Genomic DNA, 12,506 nt, shown 5'->3' on the forward strand with positions numbered 1-12,506 from the left:
GCAGGGAAGACCCACGTGCCGGGTTGGGTGGGGGCCTCTCCCCACTCAGCGTTCTCTCCTTCCCAGCCTCGCGGGCTGGATGTGCTTGCGGCACTCTGCATCTGCTGTTTTTCCTTTGCTGCCATATTTAATGCTGGTTTGTTTATTTATTTATTTAATTCATTTATCTTTGGCTGCGTTGGGTCTTCGTTGCTGCGTGTGGGCTTTCTCTAGTTGCGGCTAGCGGGGGCTACTCGGCGTTGCGGTGCGCGGGCTTCTTATTGTCGTGGTTTCTCTTGTTGTGGAGCATGGGCTCTAGGCACGTGGGCTTCAGTAGTTGTGACACGTGGGCTCACTAGTTGTGGCTCGCGGGCTCTAGAGCGCAGGCTCAGTAGTTGTGGCACATGGGCTTAGTTCCTCTGTGGCATGTAGGATCTTCGCGGACCAGGGCTCGAACCGTGTCCCCTGCATTGACAGGCGGATTCTTAACCACTGCGACACCAGGGAAGTCTCTAGTGCTAGTTTAATAATAGACTTGTTAACCCAGTTTGGTTTTCCTGGATGATTGATTGGCTACTGAATCTGAGCTGAGGAATTTCAGACCTGCCAGGGCCTCGGACAGTGGCCCAAGGCTCAGGGCTCTCGCTCCATCCCTCCAGGCACCACTGGCCTGACAGTGAGTGACACACTCAGGGACCACCTTGGGCCTGCTTTGCTGAAACCGTCATCCTGTACCGTGCAGGGGAGGGGAGGGGTTCTCCTGGCTGCTGCCCCGCTTTGGTTCTGAGCCCCGTTTTCCCTCCCTCAGCAGTCAGGATCGCTGTCAGCACGTGAGTTCTTACTGTGAGCCTGGCACTGCACCAGACGTTTTTCATGATTGCTTCGTTTCATTCTCCCAGCAACCCATGCAGTAGATGCAGCGGGTTGTCTCACTTGATAGCCAGGGAGACTGAGGCCCAGAGAGGTGAAGTAACCCCCCGAGGTCACACAGCCAGTACGTGGCAAAGCTGGAAACAGAGCCCAAGTGTGTCTGATTCCAGAGGCCAGGTTTTTTAACATCATGCCATCCTGCCTCCTACTCCTGTTCCAGGGTGACACCTCCCGTTCTCTCCTCCCCCACAGAGAACGATCCCAGCTTGAGGTTAGTCAGTTAACACTTTGAAATTGCTGTGGCCGTGCCCCCTGCCTCCCATCTCCTCCCTTCCTCAACCCTGACCCTGAGCCAGACCGCTGACAAGGGCTTGCTGTGTCTCCCGCCCCAGGACCTCCACCACGGGCGCATCCAGATGAAAACCCTCACCAACAAGTGGTACGAAGAGGTGCGCCAAGGCCCCTCCGGCTCCGAGGACGACGAGCAGGAGCTGCTGTGACCGAGCGGGACGCGTGGCTTCCGGGCAGCCGGGGCCGCAGCACTGCCATCCAGCCTCCCCGCGGCTCCCAGGACGGCCACCCAGCAAGGGCCCCCGAGGCGTGCGCACTTGGCAGCTCTTTGGGGTGGATGGAAGTAGGGTGACGCACAGGCCGCTGTCGTCTTAGCCCAGGACCTCCCAGGCCTTTGGAGCCAGCCAGCTGCCCGGAAGCCCCTCTCCCCGCTCCTCGCTGGGCCGGGCCTCTTCCCTCAGGATGGCTTCCCAGCCCGCGGATTGGAGGGGACCACCTTTGTAGGTAAATGTTTCCTTCTGCTTCTGTAGCCGGGGAATAGTCATCTGTCACGCCGAGGTGCCTGAGAGGAGAAATCCTGCCGTGGACCCACTGTGCAGGGCGTCCCGGGAGCGTGGTGCGCCGTTGCCGCCATCCCTGGCCACTGCCTTCGTTACAGGGGCCCTTCCCTGCTGGACGGGTGTCGTAGCAGCAGGGCGAGGGGCCGGCCAGCGGCAGGCTCGGGCACCTTGGCCACCTCACACCCCGCTTCGTGACGTCGCTTGCACTCCCCAGAAGGAGAAACGGAGTGACCTTTTTCTCTTCACCTCTGATCGGCGCCTCGCAGGCTGTCTCCCTGGGCAGCAGGCAGCTACTGCCGTTCTCTGGGAATACTGTGAAGGTTTACACTGGAACCGAGCCCGAGGGCACAGGCACCTCTCTAGAGCCCCATTGGAAGCCGTATCCCTGGGTTTTTGGGGGGTGAGCGACCCTATTCTGTGGGGTCCGAGGGAAAGTCTTCAGGGTTTATGCTGGCCAGCAGCTGCTGTCTTTGAATTCAGTTTAAATTCATGCACTTTTACAAAGTGGTGAGAGCCTAGCAGTCCCTTCCCTGACCTCGATTCCTGACTCAGGGGTCCTTGTTTGTTCAGAGGCCCCTTTTCCTGGGCTCCGCCCACCGTTTACCTGCTGCACCTTCACTGCTCATCAGCACCTTTTTTTTTCCCTCCCAGTTCTCTACCATCTTGGGTCCCATTTGTCCCCGTGCTCCTCCTCTGCCACCCCTCCCCAGGACTCCAGTGGCCGGCAGCCAGCTGCATCTGAGTCTCACCTGCAATCCCTGAGCAGCCACTGCTACCTCAAGACTCACTCACAGAGTGCTTGCACGTGCGCGCACACACACCACACACACACACCCCTGCCCCGGCCACACGCGCACACACACACACCACACACACACACACCCCTGCCCCGGCTACACATGCACACACACCACACACACACCTGCCCCGGCCACGCGCACACACACACACACACACCACACACCACACACACACACACACACCCCCCTGCCCGGGCCCCATGGTCCGGGCCCCTGGGCCACCTCAAGGGGAGGAGCTGCCAATCATGTCCAGAGGACATGGAGCTTCTGACTTCCCCGCATCCACCGCCTTCACCGGCCCTTTATCAAGTCTTTACCTGCTTGCTTGTGCCCATCTACAGGCCTCTGGCAGTTTTCATATGTGGCTCAGGGTCTCAGCTGGAGCCTTGGGACTCAACACCCTCTGGCATGGTTTAATTCATCTTGTGCATGTCATTGGTTCTGTTTCGGACACAGTGGGCCAGCATGGACCTTGGGCTGGCAGCAAATATGTTTCCATCTTCTCAGCCTCAGGCAGCGTGGCTCTGGATGTGAGTGAGGAAGGACTGACCTCGGGACCCTCCAGGACCCATGTACCCAGCCCATGAGGCCAGACCCCTGCCCTAACCCCTTCCCTTGCCCCAGAAGTGTAAGCCTAAATCCAGTCAGGCAGGAGGGCACATGGCTTCCTTTTTATGCATGAAAAGTAAATTTGTACTTGATAGAGCAAAAATATGATCATTTCTTTTTGTAATCTCCCACCTTAACCCCATAATTTGAGCCAAATAGGATTACTTTACTTCACCTAATATCCCCACTGGAAGATTAATGCCATGCATAATTCCAGTCTCAGTCATTTCCTATTTCTTTTTAGTGGAAAAGAGAAGAGGTCAAAGGGAGGGGACCTTTGTCCATAAGGGGAGGGGGCAGGGATCAGAGGCCAGATTGTTCTCTCATTCTCCAATTCATAAGTAACTGACTTTTCCCCTGAAATTCAGAGTCTGATCTCCAAGGTGTAAGTTGCATTGTAAACTCAATAGCTTGCCGGAAAAAAATTTGGGGGGGCTGTGAGTTCATAGATTAAATAATGAAAACAGGATCGTCTCAGTTCAGACTGCCCTTTGTCACCAGGTCCCACCTGTCCTCCCACTTTTAGCTGAGACCTGAGGGTGACAGTAAGTAGAGAAGCACGCGGGGGCAGGGCGAGGTCCCCAAGGCTTGGCTGTGTGGAGGTGTCTGGGGGAGAGTCTTGCCTGGCCTGGAGCAGCGCCAGCCTGGGCGTCCCGTGAGCTGCTCCTGCCCTCTGCTGGCCAAGTAGTGGCTTAGCAGCGTGGGAGGGCATTCCCCCGCCGAGGAGGGCGCCCCGTGTGCCTCAGCCATCTGTCTGTTCACCTTTGAACAGGCCAAAGCCCATCGAGAGAGATTTTTCTGGTGGACTTTTTTCAGATGTCTTTGCCTGAGAATCAAAAATTGCTGCTGTCTACCTTTAGCATTCCTAATAATTTTATTGTTGGGGGAATAAATGCCTAGAAGATTAAAAAAATCAAGCATAACTATAACTTCACACACGTTTTCTTCTAGGTCTAGGCCATGGGACAGGAGAAGTATAGCACAGAGAGAAGGTAATACTTTAGGAGGAGGTAAAGGCTGTAAGGTCAGTGCGTGCCTTTGGGGAAGCTGGTTGGCTAGCCAGTGAACTCTGAAGACATGCCGTCTTGGGGAGCTGGGGCGTCCTGTAGCACTAAGGCCCCACCCCAAGGCTCCCCCAGCAGCCGCTCCGCAGCAGGCCCTACAATTTTGGACTTGGAATACATCACGTGTTCTGCAGCCCTGTGGTTGTAGGACCTCTGGGAATAACCATGCTCAGAGGCTTGGAGTGTGAGGCCTCACAGGAAAAGAAGCTGGCTTTTCCTAGGTCCCCAGAGACCAAGTTCGGGCTGAGCTGGAACAGAGCCAGGCGGAAGGTGGCTCAGTTCCATCGTCTGGCGCTCACTCAGCCCAGGGGCAGACCCTCTCCCCCTGGCCAGCTGCCTCTTTTCACACACTGGGAATGCTGGCTGGGCCCCGGCTGACATGAGGCCAGGGGCCCAGAATGTTGGCAGCCCCTGAGTACCCCAAGTCAGCCTAGGGAGGCCCTGATTTGCCTGCAGACTCCTCTGTGTGCAGTGGAGCGTGGAAAGGCTGGTGAGTGGGGAGCCTTCTCCTTCAAGCCCTCGTCTAAGGTGGCCTTCCGGGGTCTCAGGTCCACACTCCCACGGGGGTCCACACACGTGGCAAAGTCCCCAGCAGGGAGGCCACAGCCAGAATCCCTCTTCTGCTTCAGTGGGGAGAGTGAGGGTGGGGCCGGGTGGTGACCGGCTTCTCCTCAGCCAAGTCCGGGCCATCGAAGGTACAGGAAGGTGTAGGCGTGGCTTAGGGTGGCTCTGGCCTTAGAACTGACCCCTGATTCTAGTGGGAGGAGGAATCTCTCAACAGCAATGATTGCCTGTCAGTTAGGACTTCAAATGCCAAAAAAAGAGAAAAGATCCTTTGCTCCTTCCCCATTCCCTCCAGAATGCAGGCATGTGATTCTCCTGCTGGGTGGTGGGTAGGAAATTATCTGAAACGTTCCCGGTAGAGCAGCCAGAATCATTAAGCAGTTGTTCTACCAGGAACCCGGTCTCCAAAGCCCCAGGCAATATGTTTTAAATGAAAACACCACAGTCAGAGTGACGGCTTCGGATAAGCAGCCACACTCCCTTCCACTTAGTCTCCTGTCATTTCTCACACAAATGGAGTTAGATGTTCAGGGACTTCCACCGTCATTGCCCATGTTACGAAAGAAGACTTTCTAATTTCCCCCACCCCGTTTCACCCTTTCTCACCCCAGCCGACACAGCCCCTAATCCCAGAGGGAAAAAAAATGTGTGGCTTTTCCTACCCAGGAGCTGGTCTTTTCCCAGCTGCCCCGCGTGAGTGTCCTGGCTTCAGGGCGAGAGAGCTGAGTGCTCGGAGCGCAGCTGCGGGCCCCGTGGCCGTGGGACCAATGGGGATTGTGCAGTTCGGTGGTCAAGAGAAAGGTCACCTGTCAGCGCTATGGGCCCCTGTCCAAGGAGCTGGTCAGCCACGCGGCAGAGCCACTTCTCCAGGCCCCAGCGCTGCTCTGAGGAGCCGCGGAGGCCCGTGGGCCGGGGAAGGCTCCTCACTTGCTCGGCTGACTCGGGGTTCGTGGCTACCAAAGGCTTTAGCATTTTCTCCAGTACAGCTCCTGCAAAGCTTGATTTGTTCTCAAGATTAATCAGAATCTTGTATTCTTTTGAGTAATTTTCTTTGTAAAAAGGAAGGATTTTTTTAAGTGCAGCTTTTTGACATAAGGACTATTGGGAAGGTCAGGCTTGTTCTTTTGTCCTCCCCCAAGTAAGATGTGAGAGGCAGCTGTTAGGTCCTGGTGCCTGAGAAATGATTCGCTGCTCTTCTTGGTGGGGCTGTGGGTTGCAGAGGCGAAGGTGGGTCGGAGGTGGAGGGACCTGCAGCTGTTCTGCTGGAGCCTCTACCTCGTCTCACTGGACTCTTTAAAGAATTCAGAAATGGATGGAAAACAGTAATGTCACTGGATTCTTATTTAGAAATAAAAATGAATGCTGCTGAATCAGACCCACTTTCTGTGTTTGTGTTCCGTGGCTTTGCAAAGGCTGGGTCACGCCCCCCTAGACTCCGCTCTGTCCACGCCTGCCCGGCTCTCGCGGCCAGAAGCCTGGCAGAACGCAGTGCTTAGTGGGCAGGAGTGCGGGCTTTGGGGCCCAGTTCCTGCCTCTGTCCCTGTTGGGCTGGACCCCGCGGGCCCACAAGCCTTGTAGTTGCCCAGCCTTGAGAGCAGAGGAAGAGCCTAGAGACAGCAACAGAGACATGAACGGTTTGTTGGACAGAGGGATCTTAACAAACGGTCCTGGAGCGAAACCCCACGGCGTGCAGCAGCCGTCAGACGGGACACCAGGACACGGCAGCAGTCACCACATCGGGGAGGAGGAGGCTGCCATTTATAGGGGGGATGGATGTCAGGTGGGCTTGGTTACCAGGAACTAATTGAGCCCTATGATGAAGAGGACTGGATAGTCACGTGAGGGAAGCAGGGGCTGGTCGAGCAGGGGATGTGCAGAGAGCAGGAGACAGCCATCTTGAATGGCCTGAGCACACAGTCCCTCAGTGAGGAGGACGTGAGGCCAAGCAGGAGGGCTCAGCTCGGGCCCAGCCTCCAGCCTCCAGCCACAGCTGCTTCCTCACAGGTGCGAGGGACTTGTCCTTCCTGGGGTTCGCTGGGCTAGCCGCCCTCCTCCCTGCTGGGGTTGCAGACTGGCCCCTGGCAGGCCTTTGACTGAAGCCAGGCTCTGAACCCACACGGCCGTGCGAGTCAGATGGAAGCTGGTGGCGGTATCTGTGGGGAGTCTGGCGGCTCTGTTTTGTTTATACTCTCTCATGCTTCCAGAAGGTATCTGAAGCTACTTATGGTAACAGGTGCAAACAAAAAATACATGTGATATAAACGAAACCAGGCAGAAGAACCGTTCCTGACCCCAGGCATGAGCCTCCTGACAGGCCAGAACCGGGGCTCTTAGTTCCTCTCCACCCTGCAATGCATCCCCACCCCCAGGCCAAAGGAGGAAGGGTGGGGGGAGATTAAATCACATCCTGGACCCTTCCTCTACCTGGACTGCCAACTGCACGCCCAAACCAATGCCTGCTGGCGTCAGGCAGGGAACCCAGTCAGGGAGCAGCGCTGGTAGGAGGTGCACGTGGCCCTCAGCTCCTTTCCCCCCTGTGACGGAGACCTGGGTTCGGAGAAGGATTCCTCCACCCTAATGAAACCGTGCAGGTGGGATAACAGGTGGCACTGGAGTGATGGGCCTCTGGCAAATATAAAGCAGAATCTTCCCAGGCCACCGATGACTGCAGGGGAGGCTGGGAAATGAGCAGAGTGTCAGCCTGGATGAAATGGAACCCTGGTAGTAAAGGTGAGCAGAGCCTGCGTGGGACTGGGTATTTTCATTCACATTTCAACCTTCTCAGTGTCTAGAAAAAGCACTCAGGGTGAAGAGGAGCAAACCAGGGAAGAAGTATTTTCCTTGGAGGCCAGAAGGCTGCAGGAGAGGGTCACACACAAAGTTGAGGGCCCCATGACCTCCACTCGACCCCCAGGGGAGCTGAGGGGAGATGAAGCCATTTATGGTCACTCCACTCCCCTCGCCTGAGAATGCTGAGGAATGGGCCTCTGACCCAATTCCGTCAGGAGAATGAAGCAACATCTTAGGGAATTTCCAGGACTGTTTCCTCACACTCAAACAGTCACTCAAAGAAGGGAAGCACCCTCTTCCCATGGTCTGGCCTTTCCTCCCATTATGTGAGGATGCAGTTCTCGGACCTGCTGCAGCAATTCTGAGACCAGGGAAGGCCTCACCAACCTGCTGCGCAGAAAGACAGAGGCCCTGAGTTGTTAACAACACTGTCGGACCAGTGAATTAACCAGTCCTGGAACCAACCTCCCTCTGGAGCTCACTGCGGGAGACAATATGTGTTCTTGCTGCTGATGCTATTTGGGTTGGGTTTTATGTCACAACAAAAATTATCCTAACTGAAAGAACTTCATGAAGTCAGACAAGCAGATTCCGAAACAACATATATAGCATCAGCCTCCAAAAATTAAATTGATGTGTGTGTATATAGGAAAAAATCTGGAAGGGCAGGTATGAAGTTTGAGAGAACTTTGGTCCTCTCTGAGTGGAAGGATAATGGGTAACTTTTAAGATCTCGTCTGAAGATATTTTCTGTTTCTTTCACAAAGAACTTTTATTCAGACCAGAGGGCAGACAGCAGAAGCAAGAAGAACTACAATTCTGCAGCCTGTGGAACGAAAACCACATTGACAGAAAGGTAGACAAAGTGAAAAGGCAGAGGACTGTGTACCAGATGAAGGAACAAGATAAAACCCCAGAAAACAACTAAATGAAGTAGAGATAGGCAAGCTTCCAGAAAAAGAATTCAGAATAATGATAGTGAAGATGATCCAGGACCTCAGAAAAAGAATGGAGGCAAAGATCGAGAAGACGCAAGAAATGTTTAACATAGACGTAGAAGAATTAAAGAACAAACACCTAGAAAATTAAAGAACAACAAACAGAGATGAACAATACAATGACTGAAATGAAAGATACACTAGAAGGAATCAACAGCAGAATAAATGAAGCAGAAGGACAGATAAGTGACCTGGAAGACAGAATAGTGGAATTCACTGCCGTGGAACAGAATAAAGAAAAAAGAATGAAAGGAAATGAAGACAGCCTAAGAACCTCTGGGACAACATTAAACACAACATTCGCATTATAGGGGTCCCAGAAGGAGAAGAGAGAGAGAAAGGACCCGAGAAAATATTTGAAGAGATTATAGTCGAAAACTTCCCTAACATGGGAAAGGAAATAGCCACCCAAGTCCAGGAAGCACAGAGAGTCCCAGGCAGGATAAACCCAAGGAGAAACATGCTGAGACACACAGTAATCAAACTGACAAAAATTAAAGACAAAATATTGAAAGCAACAAGGGAAAAACGACAAGTAACATACAAGGGAACTCCCATAAGGTTAACAGCTGATTTCTCAGCAGAAACTCTACAAGCCAGAAGGGAGTGGCACGCTATATTTAAAGTGATGAAAGGGAAGAACCTACAACCAAGATTATTCCACCTAGCAAGGATCTCATTCAGATTCGACGGAGAAATCAAAAGCTTTACAGACAAGCAAAAGCTAAGAGAATTCAGCACCACAAAACCAGCCCTACAACAAATGCTAAAGGAACTTCTGTAAGTGGGAAACGCAAGAGAAGAAAAGGACCTACAAAAACAAACCCATAGCAATTCAGAAAATGGTAATAGGAACATACATATCGATAATTACCTTAAACATGAATGGATTAAATGCTCCAACCAAAAGACACAGGCTCGCTGAATGGATACAAAAACAAGACCCATATATATGCTGTCTACAAGAGACCCACTTCAGACCTAGGGACACTTACAGACTGAAAGTGAGGGGATGGAAAAAGATATTCCATGCAAACGGAAATCAAAAGAAAGCTGGAGTAGCAATACTCATATCAGATAAAATAGACTTTAAAATAAAGAATGTCACAAGAGACAAGGACACTACATAATGATCAAGGGATCAATCCAAGAAGAAGATATAACAATTATAAATATATATGCACCCAACATAGGAGCACCTCAATACATAAGGCAACTGCTAACAGCTATAAAAGAGGAAATCGACAGTAACACGATAATAGTGGGGGGCTTTAACACCTCACTTACACCAATGGACAGATCATCCAGACAGATAATTAATAAGGAAACACAAGCTTTAAATGACACAATAGACCAGATAGATTTCATTGATATTTATAGGAATTCCATCCAAAAACAGCAGATTACACTTTCTTCTCAAGTGCACACGGAACATTCTCCAGGATAGATCACATCTTGGGTCACAAATCAAGCCTCAGTAAATTTAAGAATATTGAAATCATATCAAGCATCTTTTCTGACCACAACGCTATGAGATTAGAAATCAATCACAGGGAAGAAAACCATAAAAAACACAAACACATGGAAGCTAAACAATACATTACTAAATAACCAAGAGATCACTGAAGAAAGCAAAGAGGAAATCGAAAAATACCTAGAGACAAATTACAATGAAAACATAACAATCTAAAACCTATGGGATGCAGCAAAAGCAGTTCTAAGAGGGAAGTTTATAGCAATACAATCCTACCTCAAGAAACAAGAAAAATCTCAAATAAATAAACTAACCTTACACCTAAAGGAACTAGAGAAAGAAGAACAAACAAAACCCAAAGTTAGTAGAAGGAAAGAAATCATAAAGATCAGAGCAGAAATAAATGAAATAGAAACAAAGAAAACAATAGCAAAGATCAATAAAACTAAAAGCTGGTTCTTTAAGAAGATAAACAAATTGATAAAGCTTGAGCCAGACTCATCAAGAAAAAGAGGGAGCGGACTCAAATCAATAAAATTAGAAATGAAAAAGGAGAAGTTACAATGGACACCACAGAAATACAAAGCATCCTAAAAGACTACTACAAGCAACTCTATGCCAATAAAATGGACAACCTGGAAGAAATGGACAAATTCTTAGGAAAGTATAACCTTCCAAGACTGAACCAGGAAGAAACAGAAAATATGAACAGACCAATCACAAGTAATGAAATTGAAACTGTGATTAAAAATCTTCCAACAAACAAAGGTCCAGCACCAGATGGCTTCACAGGTGAATTCTATCAAACATTTAGAGAAGAGCTAACACCTATCCTTCTCAAACTCTTCCAAAAAATTGCAGTGGAAGGAACACTCCCAAACTCATTCTACGAGGCCACCATCACCCTGATACCAAAACCAGACAGAGGTACTACAAAAAAAGAAAATTACAGACCAATATCACTGATGAATATAGATGAAAAAATCCTGAACAAAATACTAGCAAACAGAATCCAACAACACATTAAAAGGATCGTACACCATGATCAAGTGGGATTTATCCCAGGGATGCAAGGATTCTTCAGTATACGCAAATCAATCAATGTGATACACCATATTAACAAATTGAAGAATAAAAACCATATGATCATCTCAATAGATGCAGAAAAAGCTTTTAACAAAATTCAACACCCATTTATGATAAAAGCTCTCCAGAAAGTGGGCATACAGGGAAACTACCTCAACATAATAAAGGCCATATATGACAAACCCACAGCAAACATCATTCTCAATGGTGAAAAACAAACCATTTCCTCTAAGATCAGGAACAAGACAAGGATGTCCACTCTCGCCACTATTATTCAACATAGTTTTGAAAGTCCTAGCCATGGCAATCAGAGAAGAAAAATAAAAGGAATACAAATTGGAAAAGAAGAAGTAAAACTGTCACTGTTTGCAGATGACATGATACTATACATAGAGAATCCTAAAGATGCCACCAGAAAACTACTAGAGCTAATCAATGAATTTGGTAAAGTTGCAGGATACAAAATTAATGCACAGAAATCTCTTGCATTCCTATACATTAACAACAAAAGACCAGAAAGAGAAATTAAGAGAACAATCCCATTCACCATTGCAACAAAAACAATAAAATACCTAGAAATAAACCTACCTAAGGAGGTAAAAGACCTGTACTCAGAAAACTATAAGACACTGATGAAGGAAATCAAAGATGACACAAACAGATGGAGAGATACACCATGTTGTTGGATTGGAAGAATCAATATTGTGAAAATGACTATACTACCCAAAGCAAACTACAGATTCAATGCAATCCCTATCAAATTACCAATGGCATTTTTTACAGAACTAGAACAAAAAAATCTTAAAATTTGTATGGAGACACAGAAGACCCCACATAGCCAAAGCAATCTTAGGGGAAAAAACGGAGCTGGAGAAATCAGACTCCCTGACTTCAGACTATACTACAAAGCTACAGTAATCAAGACAATATGGTACTGGCATAAAAACAGAAATATAGATCAATGGAACAGGATAGAAAGCCCAGAGATAAACCCACACACCTATGGTCAACTAATCTATGACAAAGGAGGCAAGGATATACAATAGAGAAAAGACAAGTCTCTTCAGTAAGTGGTGCTGGAAAACTGGACAGCTACATGTAAAAGAATGAAATTAGAACACTCCCTAACACCACACACAAAAATAAACTCAAAATGGATTAAAGACCTAAATGTAAGACCAGACACTATAAAACTCTTAGAGGAAAACATAGGAAGAACACTCTGACATAAATCACAGCAAGATCTTTTTTGATTCACCTCCTAGAGTAATGGAAATAAAAACAAAAATAAACAAATGGGACCTAATGAAACTTCAAAGCTTTTGCACAGCAAAGGAAACTACAAACAAGACGAAAAGGCAACCCTCAGAATGGGAGAAAATATTTGCAAATGAATCCATGGCAAAGAATTAATCTCCAAA

At 49.0% G+C, this 12,506-nt stretch overlaps 1 protein-coding gene across 1 annotated transcript in view; it reads left to right on the top strand.

Annotated features, from left to right (window-relative positions):
- SLC9A8 (solute carrier family 9 member A8) overlaps nucleotides 1-1,450 on the top strand; it is a gene marked incomplete at its 5' end in the record, with an annotated part of 42,602 nt that extends 41,152 nt beyond the window's left edge. The window contains one exon of the mRNA XM_079718591.1: nucleotides 1,242-1,450. Within this exon, the coding sequence (XP_079574717.1) occupies nucleotides 1,242-1,349 (108 nt within the window). The 3' untranslated portion in view covers nucleotides 1,350-1,450. The remainder of the gene's footprint in view (nucleotides 1-1,241) is intronic.
- Between the last annotated feature and the right edge of the window lie 11,056 nt (nucleotides 1,451-12,506).

Source organism: Hyperoodon ampullatus (genome assembly GCF_949752795.1).
Source record: "Hyperoodon ampullatus genome assembly, chromosome: 14".
Taxonomy (NCBI): domain Eukaryota; kingdom Metazoa; phylum Chordata; class Mammalia; order Artiodactyla; family Ziphiidae; genus Hyperoodon; species Hyperoodon ampullatus.